The 15,042-nt window shown below is 55.2% G+C and overlaps 1 protein-coding gene across 1 annotated transcript in view; it reads left to right on the top strand.

The window, feature by feature from the left end:
- LOC106731961 (IgGFc-binding protein-like) overlaps window positions 1-7,889 on the top strand; it is a 43,038-nt gene extending 35,149 nt beyond the window's left edge. The window contains exons 5-11 of the mRNA XM_075907339.1: window positions 347-914; window positions 1,984-2,585; window positions 3,428-4,001; window positions 4,769-4,968; window positions 5,425-5,805; window positions 6,275-6,563; window positions 7,249-7,889. Of these exons, the coding sequence (XP_075763454.1) occupies window positions 347-914; window positions 1,984-2,585; window positions 3,428-4,001; window positions 4,769-4,968; window positions 5,425-5,805; window positions 6,275-6,563; window positions 7,249-7,259 (2,625 nt within the window). The 3' untranslated portion in view covers window positions 7,260-7,889. The remainder of the gene's footprint in view (window positions 1-346; window positions 915-1,983; window positions 2,586-3,427; window positions 4,002-4,768; window positions 4,969-5,424; window positions 5,806-6,274; window positions 6,564-7,248) is intronic.
- The last annotated feature ends 7,153 nt before the right edge of the window (window positions 7,890-15,042 follow it).

Here is a 15,042-nt window from a genome sequence, read left to right as displayed (position 1 = left end):
GAGTAACTACGGCATAAATTGTGAGTAGAGAATGAATAACTATTGAGTAAGGAATGAGTATGTAATGAGTAGCAGATGAGTAACTACTGAGCTAGGAATGAATCGTGAGTAAGTCATGAGCAATGAATAAAAATCTATTAACTAAACACCCAGGACTCAGGATTAGGCTTCATGAGTCAAAGATCTACATGATTTTCCATGTTCCTGTCCACATTTGTGTGGGATCTGCATTGACCTAGACACCTATGGATGCTTTCTCCTGTGCTAAAGATATTTCCATGGCTGGAGGTCAGTTTTAATCCCACTGTGTTTTCTCTCTCTTCATACCCACTGCTGCTCCCCTCAGCTGAATGGCCTTCAGATCAACCTTCCCTACAACATTGACTATGACAAGATCACGGCCTACCACCGGGGCTGGGACATAGTAGTGAGAACAGACTTTGGCTTGACAGTGACCTTTGACGGCCAGAACCACATCCGCATCAAGGTGCCGGCCACCTACAGACGCTCAATGTGTGGTCTGTGTGGCAATTTCGACGGGGAAGATGACAACGACATGACCATGAGTAACATGCTGCTGGCACCCACCCCCTCAGACTTCGGGAGGAGCTGGAAGATCCGGGACATCCCGGGCTGCATGGAGATGGAAAAGGAAGACTGCATGGACATAGAGAGCGTGGAAAAGAAGCACAGGGAGGACAAAAAGGAATGTGGGCTCCTTCTAGACAAGGATGGCCCATTCAAGAAGTGTCACAGCAAGGTGAATCCAGAAGGGTACTTCAAAGACTGCATCTACGACTGCTGCTCCCACAAGAACGACCAGTCTGTGGTCTGCCACATCCTCGCTTGCTATGCTGCAGCCTGCCAAGCAGCTGGTGCCAAGGTCTCTAAGTGGAGGACCAAAAAATTCTGCAGTGAGTATGCCCACAGCATAGTGTGTCCTCGACCCCGCTGGTACTTGTGCGTTTAGATCTGAGGGTCCCAGGTTCAATTCTTGCTAGAGCAAGGATGGGCAAGATCCAGCCCAGGGCCTGCGCTGCCACGCCCCCACCCCCAGGTCAAATGGGACTCGGGGGAAGGGGAGTGTACAAAGTCATTCGCTGTTCAAAGCGGCTGGCAGCTCCCTCCTCCCCTCAGGGGAGCTCAGTGCCTACAGGGAGCCACTAGCCATTTTGAACAGCGAATTACTTTGTGCACTCCCTGCCCCTGGGTCTGGATTGGCCTGGAGAGGGGGGAGTGAGCGAAGCCTCCTCTCCCCACCACAGGCACGCAGCACCTAGAGGGAGCTAGCTGCTGTTCAAAAGGGCTGGAGGTTCACTCTAGGCCATGGGTTCCCAAACTGGGGGGCATGAAGAACTTCCGGGGGGGGGATGAGGCAACCCAGCCCCACACACACCCATCAATCCCACCCCAAGTTTTTCTGCTATTTTTTTGGGAGGGGGGGCATAAGGGTTTCTCAAAAATCAAAAAGGGTGCGTGATGCTGAAAAGTTTGGGAATCACTGCTCTAGGCGTTGTGTACCCCTGTAGGGTGGAGGCAAGAGACTTTGTGTGTTCCTCTGCCCCCAAGTGGTGCCTAAAGGGAACTGCCCCTTCTGCCCAAGGCCCTACCCCTTCTGTCCAGTGCCCCGCCTTTTGTGGGTGGAGCCACCCTGTGCCCACTACCCACAATTCCTGAAGTGGCCCTCCAGCAAAAATTATTGCCCACCCCTGTACTAGAAGCTCCATCTAAATCCATTCCCATGGACAAGTCAGCTGACTGCACTTCCACAATCTACTTCTCCCGTGGGCCCTGTCCTAGCTGTCCAGGAAGCGGGTAGAATCTAAGGGCTGGTTGGGTGGGAGAGGGGCAGGCGCATGCAGGAGAAGGGGGTGGATGGGAGTCTGGATAAGAGGTATTGGGAGAATAGAAGGGATGGGAACAGGTGTCAGGGTCAGCACCAGGAAGTTGGGCCATCCACGTCCATCTGATGTTCCCTCATAGGGCCACCTTGCCCCAAGAACAGCCATTACGAGATGTGCTCCAGCAGCTGTCCAGCCACCTGCCGCAGCCTCTACGCTCCATCCCGCTGTCCCAGCAAGTGCCGAGAGGGCTGTGAGTGTGATGAGGGCTTTGTGCTGAGCGGTGACCAGTGTGTGCCCATCTCTCAGTGCGGCTGCGTCCACCGGGGCTTCTACTACAAACCAGGCGAAACCTTTTACCCCAGTGGCTTCTGCAAGCAGAAGTGCTCGTGCCAGGCGGGCGGGATTGTGGAGTGCCACCAGTTCTCTTGCGGCCCCAACGAGGAATGCCGGGTAGTGGATGGCATCCAGAAGTGCCACCCAGTGGTGCCCAGGACTGGCACATGCCATGCTGCTGGTGACCCCCACTACCTGACCTTCGACGGCTTCCCCTATGATTTTCAAGGCAACTGCACCTACGTCCTTGCCAAGAGCTGTGTCCGAAAAGGCTACCTGCCCTCCTTTGCTATCCATGTGAAGAATGAACGGCTGGGCAAGAGCAAAGCTGCTGTCACCCACTCCGTGTCCGTCATTGTCTACAAACACACGTTCACCCTGGTACGGAAAAGGCACGGCGTGGTGCAGGTAAGAGCACAAGCAGGGCTCTGATTGGTGGCAGGAACGTGGTAGATGGAGGGTGCAGAGAGAGGAGCGGGGAGATAGTTACTAGAATGGTGGGTAGGTGGGTTAGTGGGTGGATGAGGAGAAGCATGAATGGAAACGAGTGGAAGAAAGATACAGCTCATTTGGTGAGTGGATTCTGGTGGATGGATGGATGGATGGATGGATGGATGGATGGATGGATAGGAGTGTGTGGGGATAGGTGGATATGGTGAATGGGTGGATGGATGGATCAGAGAGATGGATGGATAATGTGGATGAATGGATGGATGATGGAGGAATGGAGTGGGTGGGTATATGACAGAGAGATGGACAGATGAGGAGGATAGAAGGGTAAGGGGGAGGGTGAATGGATATATGAACAGACAAGAGGAATGGATGGATAAAGTAGGTGGCTGGACAGACAAATGCAGGTGGATGGATGGACAGATGGATGGATGGATGGATGGATGAGTGGATGAGCAATGGAAGAAATAGTGTATATGGGATGGATGGATGAGTGGCTGAGCAATGGAAGGGGTGGTGTATATGGGATGGAGGGAGGAATGGTGAAGCACTGGGATGGGTTATCTAGGGAGGGGGTGGAATCACCCTCCTAGAGGTATTTAAGTCCCAGCTTGACAATGTTCTTCTGAGGTCTCTTCCAATTCTGGGATTCTCTGACTCTGCTGGTGAGGGGAATAGGCTGGATAGACAAAGTGGGAGGATGGAAAGATACGTAAGGGGGCCTCTCATAGACAGTAGCTGCCTTACACAGTAAATGCCACAATTCCTATTAATCTCACTCTCTCCCCTCCCCTGCCCAGATGGACGGCGTCTTGTACTACCTTCCCTTCCAGCTGGAGAGCGGCTTGGTGCGTGTCTACTACCACGGTGCCAATGTGGTGTTGCACACCAAATTTGGCCTGCACCTCTCCTTTGACCTGTACTACTACTTGGCCATCACCGTGCCCAAGAGCTACCGTAGCCAGACCTGTGGCCTGTGTGGCAACTACAATGGCAAACCACGGGATGATCTCCTGCGGCCCAATGGCCACATGGCCCGGGACCTGCGGGACTTGGGTGTCTCCTGGAGGGTAAAAGTCCCCAAGGAAGTGTGTGACCACGGCTGTTCCAGCCTGGTCTGCCCTGCCTGCCAGGAGTCCCGGAAGGCCGGCTACGTCCACAACAACTACTGTGGCATCATCCGGGCACCCTATGGGCCCTTCAGTGCCTGCTACTCCACCCTCAACCCTACCATCTTCTTCAACAACTGCGTGCACGACCTGTGTAAGGCTGGGGGGAACCGGCAGCTGATGTGCAGGGCCATCCACAGCTACGTCACTGCTTGCCAGACAGCAGGGGTCAAGATCAAGCCCTGGAGGACCAAGAAGTTCTGCCGTAAGTGTTGCCCATAGCTGATACCAATCCATCCCTCCTCAATATCGCACTGCTTGTGTCTGTGTCCCTTCAGCCATGTCTTTCTTGGCCCAGACATTCATGGCATCATCCATCTTCAGAATCTATTTCTCTCTTCTTCCACACAGCCACAGTATTCCTTTCCTGCCAATACCTATGTATCTACCCAACTGTCCATCCAGCCTTCCTCCGAATCCTTCCCTCCACATCCATCTGTTTGTAAACTCTCCTACTTGCTCCATATCTGCGCAGTATCTATAGATCCCTCGGTCCACAGTGTTTGTCCACCCATCCATTCACAGTATCCATCCATGAGATCTCTCTCCATCCTTTCATTCATTTGCAGTAGCCACCCAGCTATCCACCCACAATAGCTTTCTCTCCATTTATTCACTAATCCAGCCATTTACCCCTTCATGTGCAATATCTCTGTCCACCCAGTCATCCCTCAGCAGAATCTGCATCCCTGCACTGATCTATCCACGGTATCCATCCATCCATCCATCCATCCATCCCTTCATCTATCCTTTGCTCCTTCCCTTCACCCACCCATCCCTCCACAGTGCCTCCACTCATCTCTTCCTCCATCCTTCCATCCATCAGCCTTATCTCTGTCCATCCATCCACCCTTTCACTCAAGTGTAGCTCATAAAATCCCTTCTTCCCTCTGTTACTGCTCCCTTCCACCCCCATCCCATCTCTCCTCTCTCCCTGCACTAACCCCTCCATTGCCCTCTCTTCCCCTCTAGCCATGAAGTGCCCGGCCAACAGCCATTACAAACTCTGTGCCAACCCCTGCTCCAGCAGCTGCAAAGGAGTGTCCGATGTCACCAAGTGCCCCAAGCGCTGTGCTGAGGGGTGCCAGTGCAACAAAGGCTATTTCTGGGCTGGCAACGAGTGTGTCCCCATTCGGCACTGCCACTGCTTCCGCAAGGGCAGGTACTACAAGGTGAGCCCTCCCCTGAGAGGTCCCGCCCAGCTCACCAGGCAGCTGGAGGCAGAGAAGGACCCGTAGCTGCCCCATGGAACTGGGGGACCAGGGTTGCTGTGTGAGGGGAGCAGGGGCTGTGGGGAGACCGAGAATGGGGTGAGACTGAGGATGGATAGCTTGACATGCCCCAACATTGGAACCCCCCAGCCTGAAGCAGCTGCTATGGAATCAGAAAGGATGTAACATTCCATTCTGGAGAGTCCTACAGCTGCGGATAGAACCCAGGAGTCCTGACTCCCAGTCCTCCCTTTCCAGCCCACCAAACCTCTTCCCTCCAGAACCTGGGACTCCTAGTCTGGCCCCTCCTCACCCCACACACACAGACTCTAAGCAGCAGCCCCCATCCTCCTCCCAGAGCTAGGGGCAAAACCCCAGCAGCTGCTCCCCCTCCAACCATGTCTTTCTTTCCGGCAGCCAGGGGAGAGGGTGCTCACGGCACGGTGCCGGCAGCAGTGCAGGTGCTTCCCAAAGGGCGGGGTGATGTGCCAGCCATTCCAGTGCCCGGCGGGGGAGTTCTGCGAGCTGAACCAAGGCCGGTGGGGCTGCGTGAGACGGGATGGGAAGTGCACCATCACCCGTGGTGGCGTCTTCACCTCCTATGACGGGGTCTCCGGGAGGGTGCCCCTGGATGGCACCTACGAGATCTCCACGCTCATCGACATCAAGTCTGCCAGCTGGTTCCGAGTGGTGGTAGAATTCCAGACCTGCAAAAAGTGCCGTGCACCCAAAGTCACGTCCGTCACCATCTCCTTCCATAAGCTCACCATCCTGGTCAACCGCAACGGCAAAGTCTTGGTGAGGAGAAAGGCAGGGGAGGTTCCTGTCACTTTGTCTGCCTATTGGTCCACCCACCCACCCATCCATAGCATCTGTCCATGCGTCTAACCCTCCCTCTTTTGTATCTCAAGTCCCCAGCTGTCCATAGCACTTACAATGTCCACCCATTCAACCCACTTATGGCATCTGTCCATCCATTTAACCATCTGTACATTGTATCTTCCATCAATATCCACCCATAATGCCCACCCACCCAACCAACCACACGTAGCACCTGATGTCCATCCATCCATCCATCCATCCATATATTTACAGCATCTGTCTATCCATTTAGCCATCCTCCTGTTTATTGTATCTGGAGCATCCCTCCATCCCTTGCACCCACAGTGTTCGTGTCTGTGCCCACCTGCTGCTACCCTCTCCCCTCAGTCTCAGCTCTTTGTGTGTCTGGAGTCCTTGGCAGTGACCGCTCCATCTGCCATTCCAGGTGAATGGCCGTGCAGTGCGACTCCCGGCCAGGCCCTCCAAAGCCGTGTCAGTGAGCCGGGCAGGAAACGTGGTGACTGTGGCCCAGGGCTCGGCGCTGCGGGTTCTCTTCAGCACCAGCGGGGACGTGACGGTGAGAATTAGCGGGAAGCTAGCCAGGAAGGTGCAAGCCGCCTGTGGGAACTACAACAGGAACCGTGCCGACGACCTGCGCCTGCCCGATGGGACAGTCGTGGAGAACATCAGCGAGGTCCTCAGCTACTGGAGAATCTCCGAGAAGCCCGAGGAAGGTACGTGAGGGGAGCAGAACCAAGAGCCTATGTCCAAGGGAGCTACAGGGCCAATGTCACAGACTGGTATCCCCTGCCCCAGACCAGATCAATGGTCCTATCTCCACCCTGCCATTCACTGACCCATCTACCCTGGCATCCCACCTCCATCCTGCCATTCACTGACCCATCTACCCTGGCATCCTGCCTCCATCCTGCCATTCACTGACCCATCTACACTGGCATCCCACCTCCATCCTGCCATTCACTGACCCATCTACCCTGGCATCCTGCCTCCATCCTGCCATTCACTGACCCATCTACACTGGCATCCCACCTCCATCCTGCCATTCACTGACCCATCTACCCTGGCATCCCACCTCCATCCTGCCATTCACTGACCCATCTACCCTGGCATCCCACCTCCATCCTGCCATTCACTGGCCCATCTACACTGGCATCCTGCCTCCACCTTTCCATTGATAGGTCCATCTATTGTTCCCCACAACCTACATTCCCCCCCCAAGTCAGACCAGTGGGCCTATCCTACCCAGTATTCCCCCTGTCCCACTTCAGATTTATGGGCCCCAAAAATACAGGAACACCAGACAGTTTTGGGGAATTTTTGGTACACCAGAATTATGACTCTCAAACAAAAAGAAAGTGAAATGATTCCCTTTTTTTTTTTTTTTTTTTTTTTTTTAAGATTACGACTGAGATACAAATGTCTGAAGCCCTCCAAGGATTTGGGTTGCCTTCTGAAAATCCAACAGGCTCTGAGACACAACGGATTCCAGCTTAGCACAAAGCACTAAATTCCCTTGCCTAGATCCCTGTGCAGAGAAGCTGACTTTGTGAATTGCTTGCTATGCAGAGATGCTGTTTAAAAGCTGCTGTCAATCAGCGATGAATTTCCACCAGCTGAAGAGCCTAGTCTACATTACAGACGAGTGCCTGATTTCCAAACGCTCCGTGTTTTTTTACTCAATATTACCAAGCCCCTTTTTGTCTCAAAGTGTTACGCAAATTATTTATGTCGGGCTCACTTTCCCTGCCACTGCACCTCTGGGGAGGCTCCTTGTGGAACAGCCTTGCAGCAACACTGCATGGGGATGGTTCTGCCAGCACTGAGATGCAGCCACCTCTGGGGCAGGGCAGCTAGGGAACAGCTGCCTGGGGATGGCTCATCCATTGTTGAGATGCAGCCTCCTCTGGGGTGGGGTGCAACAGGGGTTGCAAACACAGGTGCGCAGCAACACTTTGGGACAGGAAATGAGGGAGAATCCTGGATTCTCGACTGAAAGCGCTGTAAGAATCTACTAATCAATAAATGCTTCCAGCAATGGCTTTGGGTTTGCTTCTGTGAAGTTATTTTTCTCCCAGCTACGTCTCAGGCTATGTCTAGACTACAGGCTTCTTTCAGAAGAAGCTTTTCCAGAAGAGATCTTCTGAAAAACCTTTTTTCCGAAAGAAAGCGTCTGAACAACAAAAGTGCATCGAAAAAACAATCTTCTTTTCGAAAGATAGCATCCATTGAGTGTGGACGCTCTCTCGCGCGTAAGCTGTGATTACTATGGGCAGAGTGGCCACCAGGGCACCTGTGCTTTTTCCTCTTTCCTCTTCTTCCAAAAGAACTCCCTCTTCCCCACCCCCACACACCTTTTTCCAAAGAGCTCTTTCGCAAAAAGGCTTCTACCTTGTAGAAAGAGGTTTACTAATGTTGGAAAAACCCCTCTGCTCTTTTGATTTTTTTTCGAAAGAATGTGATTGCAGAGTGGACGTAACTGGAGTTTTTTGGAAAAACATCCGTTTCTTGGAAAAAAACCTCTGCAGTGTAGACATAGTCCAATTAGCCATTTCTCTTTGCCCATGGCTAGACAGACAAACAGCCTCCTACTCAGCCTCCTGAGTCTCTGGATAGATCAACAGAGTGAGCAGCGGATGCTGGATGGAGCAATAGGTCAATGAAGTGATGGCTGGGCTGGTGAAAGACAGGATTACACTGACCCCGAGCATCATAGAAAGAAATTCAGGGAAATGCATAAAAAGAGGGGCCAGCTTGGGAGAGGAAGCAGATTCACAGCTTCAAGGTGCAATGTCAGAAGGGAACTTGGTGACCATCCAATCTGAGCTCCTGGAGCTCAGGATCCAGGGAACTGCCCCATAACAATCCCAAGAGCAAATCTATTAGCAAAGTAGCCAACCTGGAGTTCAAAATGGCCAGGGAGAGGGAGTCCACCATGCTCCTTGCCACTGATTAATTCCCCTCTGTGCTGGGATGGTATCTTTCCTCTGGGCTACGTCTACACTGCCATGATTTTCCAGAAATGCTTTTAACGGAAAAGTTTTCCGTTAAAAGCATTTTCGGAACAGAGCGTCTAGATTGGCACGGACGCTTTTCTGCAAAAGCACTTTTTGTGGAAAAGCGTCCGTGCCAATCTAGACGCACTTTTCCGCAAAACAAATCTGAGCTGTCTACACTGGCCCTTTTGCGCAAAAGTTTTGCACAAAAGGACTTTTGCCTGAACAGGAGCAGCATAGTATTTCTGCAAGAACACTGACAATCTTACATGAGATCCTCAGTGCTTTTGCGGAAATTCAAGCGGCCAGTGTAGACAGCTGGCAAGTTTTTCTGGAAAAGAGGCTGATTTTCCGGAAAAACTGGCCAGTCGAGACACAGCCCTGGAGTATAAAGGGTTAAAACAGGCCTGGGAAAGGGCTGAGGCTGTGAGCCAATTGGGAGAGGGTTTGTGGCAGCCAGTCAGAGCCCAGCGGGGCTGTATAAAAAGATGGCGGGGCAGGAAGAACTCATTTTTGCTCCAGCTCTGGAGTGAGAGAGACTGAGCTGCCTGCTAGCAGGGATACCTGGGGCACAGCAGTGCTGGGGTGATCCAGGGAGCTCAGGCCTGACTAAACCCCAGGCTGAGGCCCAGCGACAGGGGCCCAGGGAAGTACTAGGGCTGCAGAGGAGCAGCCAGGGCAGCAGAAGGCAGCAGGTCCACACCCCTTCGCCCCTGAGGCAGGGCCTAGATGATGAGTGTCAGTGGGTCACTGAGGCAAGGTGGGTACAGAGGACGGGGGTTCTCTGGCAAGGGAGAACCCCGGAGCATGGGGCTCTGCTGAGGGACAGTCCTCTGAGGGAAGGGGGCCCCTTCAGTCAGGATGGGCTAAGCACCCTCTGTGCCTCAAAGCAACTCCTGGTACCCCCACAGAACACGGCCCTAGAATTATGTGCAGCATGTTTTGTACAAACCAGGTCTCGTGAAGCGTCGTTCTAAATGTCCAGATCTGTTGACCATTCATGTCCTATTGGATCACAGGTGCTGTCAGTGGATGTGGAAATAGGAAGAGCGTGTGTGTGTGTTAGTTACTCAAACAGGCTGGAAGTTGGAAACCCCCACTACCAGCCTCTCAGGGTATGTCTACACTAGCCCCCTAGTTCGAACTAGGGAGGCTAATGTAGGCATTTGAAGTTGCAAATGAAGCCCGGGATTTAAATATCCCGGGCTTCATTTGCATCTTCCCAAGCGCCACCATTTTTAAATGTCCCTTAGTCTGAACTCCGTGCCCATGGCTACACGCGACACGGAGTAGGTAGTTCGAATTAGGATCTCTAATTTGAACTATCGGTACGCCTCATTCCAGATACAACAGTGAAGAAGCCAGACCACGCTGAGAGCCCCATTAAAGGGAGCCCACACGCCCAGGGATGATTACAGGATTGGCTGCCACAGGGCAGCAGTCGGCGCCTTTTCAAACCAAAGAGCCAGACTACATCCAAATTTGGAACAAGGGGTCCGAGCCAGTCTGCGAATGCCCATTTGCATGACAGAAAATAGACAGCTGAATACTACTGAGAATGGACATGCAGATTCCTAACAGCATCAATGGGCCATCGCACTCACAGACTTTATTTCATGGGACTTCTGCGGCTGCGGTGCAGTTTGTGGATGCTGGCTGCAAGAGTCAGGTTTGGGCTTTCAGAGGGGTTCAGGGCAGGGGGTTGGTGTATGGGAGGCAGGGCAGGGCACTGGGGGTGGGAAGTAGAGAATGGGGGAGGGAGGTCCTGGGGCTGGATTACCTCACCTGGCCACGGCTGGGCTGCTGCACCCAGAGGGCAATGGCTAGACGAGGGACGGGGCCAGGATCACCGCAGCTGGATCGTGGCCTCCCCTCCTACCTGTGCTGCAGCAAGAGGGGGGCTGCCACTCCTGCCCTTCCTGTGGCCTGATGGGGATCAGACCGGGGGGCCTGTCCCAGGATTGGGGCCAGGGACAGGACGCTGTGGCCAGATGGGGTCTGGGCACTTTTACTTCCTCATGTTAGTTTGCCAAACTTCATTTTAAATAAAATACAATATTACGTCTGATAGAAAAGGTTCCAACATTGTCTTTATTTATGGCAGGGGTGCAAAGTTTTTGGGGGTGGGAGGCCACTGACCCACAGAAAAATCAGTCAGGACCACACAAGTGAGGAGCAAATTAAAAAACTCCAAAAGCCCCACCCCTCACTCCCCTGGTCCCCAGCTGAGACACCTCACTCACCTGCACTCCAGCCTCAGGGGAGGAGGAGCAGGGAGGACTGAGGTTCAAGGCCTCAGGCCAGATTAATTTTTCTGGGGTTCAGGGCTAGTGGATTTTGTGGGCTCCCCTGATCTCTGGGTTGGGGCCAAAAATGAGGGGTGCAGTATGGGGGATAGAGCTGCCAGTGAGTGGGCTAGGGATGAGGGTACAGAATCTGGGTGGGAGGTGGGGTGTAGGAGCAGACTGGCAGCAGCTAAATTAATGATTAGGGTTTGATAATTAGAAAAAAATTTTATTGGAAACCAAATTGTTAAATCCTAGCAAATGATAAGAGTTTATGGGGATGAACTAAAAAAATACATGATGGAATCCCCATTTAAAAAAAAATCCACTAAAATTAACTTCATAAAAATACAATCATTTCAATAAAGCATGTGCAATTTCCTTTTATTTTTCAGAAAAAATTAATCAAATTAAGGACCTGAACAATGCCAGGTAAATCTGCCAGTAGTTCTATAAGTACAAAGAATGGTGTGTAGTCTAGGCCTCTAAACATTAGGAAACACCAGAGTTAAGGGTATATGTGCAACCTTCACACAGGCTGTTGTGTTATGATACAGACTCACAGATCTGGCCATGAGGTCAATTCCCTTCCCATTACTGCATCAATTTCCTCCAAACTACTAAAGGAAAGTGGTTCTTTCTCCATCCCTTGATGTCTAAGGGTATGTCTACACTACAAAGTTAGTTCGAACTAACGTCCGTTAGTTCGAACTAACTTTCATAGGCGCTACACTAGCGCTCCGTTAGTTCGAACTTAATTCGAACTAACGGAGCGCTTAGTTTGAACTAGGTAATCCTCATTTTACGAGGATTAAGCCTAGTTTGAACTAGCTAGTTCGAATTAAGGGCTGTGTAGACTAGGCTAGGCTAGCCCTCCCCAGATTTCCCTGGTGGCCACTCTGGCCAACACCAGGGAAACTCTATTGCCCCCCTCCCGGCCCCAGAGCCCTTAAAGGGCCACGGGCTGGCTACACAGTTTGTGCCAGTTGCAAGGCTGCAAGCACCCGTGCCAGCAGACCCTGCACCTGCCACAGGATGAGCCAGCCACCCGAGGGCTCCCAGCCTTCCACTGCTCCCCAGGACCAGCCTGGCGGCTCCCAGGAGCCTGCCCAGGGGCGCAAAAGGCGGGTGCCCGCTTGGTCAAGTGCGGAGATCGTGGACCTCATCGAGGTTTGGGGGGAAGCCTCCAATGTCCACGATCTCCGCACTAGCCACAGGAACGTGGCCGTCTACGGCCGCATGGCTGACAGCCTGGCCGCCAGGGGCCACCAGCGCAGCCGGGAGCAGGTGCGCTGCAAGATCAAAGACCTGCGGCAGTCCTACTCCCGGGCCTGCCAGCCAGGGGCCGACCCGGAGGCCTGCCCCCACTTCCAGGCTCTGGACCGCCTCCTGGGGGCTCATGCCGTCCCTGCCCCCCAGGACGTGATAGACCCCGGAGCAGAGGGACCGCTCGAGGAGACGGAGGAGGAGGAGGAGGAGGAGGAGGGCTCCGAGAGCCAGGAGCCTGCCGCCAGCCTGCCCAGGACCCGGGACCCCCGAGGCACGCCACAGAGCCGCTTGCCTGTGTCGTCCGAGGCCGGGGAGGCGTCCACCTGTGAGTACCCTCGTATTCCCCTTATGTGTATGGGGGACTGGGGCGAGAGGGAGCCCCGGGACCGTGCGCCTGGGCCTTGCCCACCACGGAGCAGCAGCTGGGGAGCCTGCAGAGGCCCTGGCCTTGCAGAGGGGAGCTGGGTTTCACACACCTGGGCCCCTGGGGTAATTGACCGCTGGTCTTGTTGCACCACAGCTGCAGCACCTGGGCCTGCAGGGCGCACCACCCCACCTGCAGCAGCTGCCCGTGCCCGGGCAAGCAGGAGAGCCAGGAACGAGGAGGAGTACCAAAGGCGGCACCTCCGGTTCATGGACCACCAGCTCCGCACCCAGGACCAATGGGTCCAGGAGGACCTGAGGCTGCGCCGGAGGAGTTTGGAGGCCCTGGAGGAGCAGGGCCATGCCCTGCGAGGCCACCTCCAGAGCCTGTTCGACCGCTTCCCATTTCCTCCTGCTCCTGCTGCTCCTGCTCCTCCTGCTGCTCCCGCTCCTGCTTCCTCCACACCCCCTGTCCCTCCTGCCCCCCCTCCACAACCATTCCCCACCGACGCCCCCGGACCCGCAATGTGGCGAGACGGGAGAGGCAGCCGGACTCCCACCCCTGAGCTTTCCTTTCCCTTCCTCCCTTCCCTCCCCTTCCAGCTCCCTCGTCCCAGGTTTCCCCCTCCCCTCTCCCACCCTCATTCCTCCCTCCCCCCACCCCAGTTATGTGAAATAAACAGACGTTTTTGGTTGAAAAACAGGTGTCTTTATTTTACAGTAGGTAGGGAGGGGAAAGGGGAAGGGGGGTTGGGTGGAAGAAGGCCTCAGTGGGGCATGCAGGGAGAGGTCAGTCCTCCTCCTCCACCAGGAAGCTCTCCCGCAGGGCTTCCCGGATCCGGACGGCCCCCCACTGGGCTTCCCAGATGGCGGCGGTGCGGGGCTGACCGTAGTGTCCAGCCATGCGGTCAACCTCAGCCATCCAGGCTGGCAGGAAAGCCTCCCCCTTTCTCTCAAATAAATTGTGGAGCATACAACATGCTGCCACCACGGGAGGGATGTTGTGCTCGGCCAGGTCCAGACGGGTGAGGAGGCATCGAAAGAGGGCTTTAAGTCGCCCGAAGGCCCCCTCCACCACGATGCGGGCCCTGGTCAGCCTGGCATTGAAGGCCTGGCGGGAGGGATTGAGGTGCCCCGTGTAGGGCTTCATCAGCCAGGGCTGCAGTGGGTATGCGGCATCCCCCACCAGGCACACGGGCATGTCCACGTCCCCGACCCTGATGTGGCTGTCGGGGAAGAAGGTCCCGGCCTGCAGCCACTGGCACACGGAGGAGTTGCGGTACACCCGGCCGTCGTGTGCTTTGCTGGACCAGCCCACATTAATGTCCGTGAACTGTCCCCGGTGGTCACACACAGCCTGCAGGATCACGGAGAAGTACCCCTTGCGGTTCACGTAACGGGACGCCTGGTGTTCCGGGGCACGGATGGGGATGTGCGTCCCGTCGATGGCCCCCCCGCAGTTGGGGAAGCCGAGGACGCCGAACCCCCGGATGATGGCCTTGACCACCTGCGGAGAGAGACACAGCAAAGCGCCAATCATTGGGGCGCCCGGGTGGCTGGGAGCGTTCGTGCCCTGGCAGTGCCCCACACCCCACTCCCGGAAGCAACCCCCCTGGCGGCGCGTAGTACGGCCGGGACAGACCGACCCCTCCGGTGCAGGGCGCTTTCGCCTCCTCCCGCCCCCCCTTTGTCCCTGGGGCGGCCCATCCCCTCCTTGCAGCCCCCCTCCCCCCGGCTCGGTGGCCGACGAGTGCCATACCTGCATGAGCACCGCTCTGACGGTGGATCTCCCCACGCCGAACTGGTTCCCGACGGATCGGTAGCTGTCCGGCGTGGAGAGCTTCCATAGGGCGATGGCCACCCGCTTCTGGAGAGGGATGGTGGGCCTCATGAGAGTGTCCCTTCTGCGCAGGGCAGGGGCGAGCCACTCGCAGAGCTCCAGGAAGGTGTTCCTCCTCATCCTAAAGTTCTGGGTCCACTGTCGGTCCTACCAGCGCTCCAGGACGATGCGGTCCCACCAGTTGCTGCTGGTGTCCAGACGCCAGACGCGGCGGGGCATGCCGGTGCCGGGGCGCCACGGCGGCTCCTCTATGGCCCCCAGGGCGGCCAGGCGGAGAGGCAGGGGGCTGACATGCACCAGGAGGTGCCAGGCAGCCTCGAGCCATTGCTGGCAGGCTTGCAGCAGCAAGTCCAGAACGTGCACCAGAAGGTGCAGGGCGATCTGTGGCTCCATGTTGCCACCTGCGGCGGCCCCCCCGAAGGGAAGCACCGACACAGACGGG

The sequence above is a fragment of the Pelodiscus sinensis genome, chromosome 24 (assembly GCF_049634645.1).
Source record: "Pelodiscus sinensis isolate JC-2024 chromosome 24, ASM4963464v1, whole genome shotgun sequence".
NCBI classification, from domain to species: Eukaryota; Metazoa; Chordata; order Testudines; family Trionychidae; genus Pelodiscus; species Pelodiscus sinensis.
This window is presented reverse-complemented; position numbering and strand designations above follow the sequence as displayed.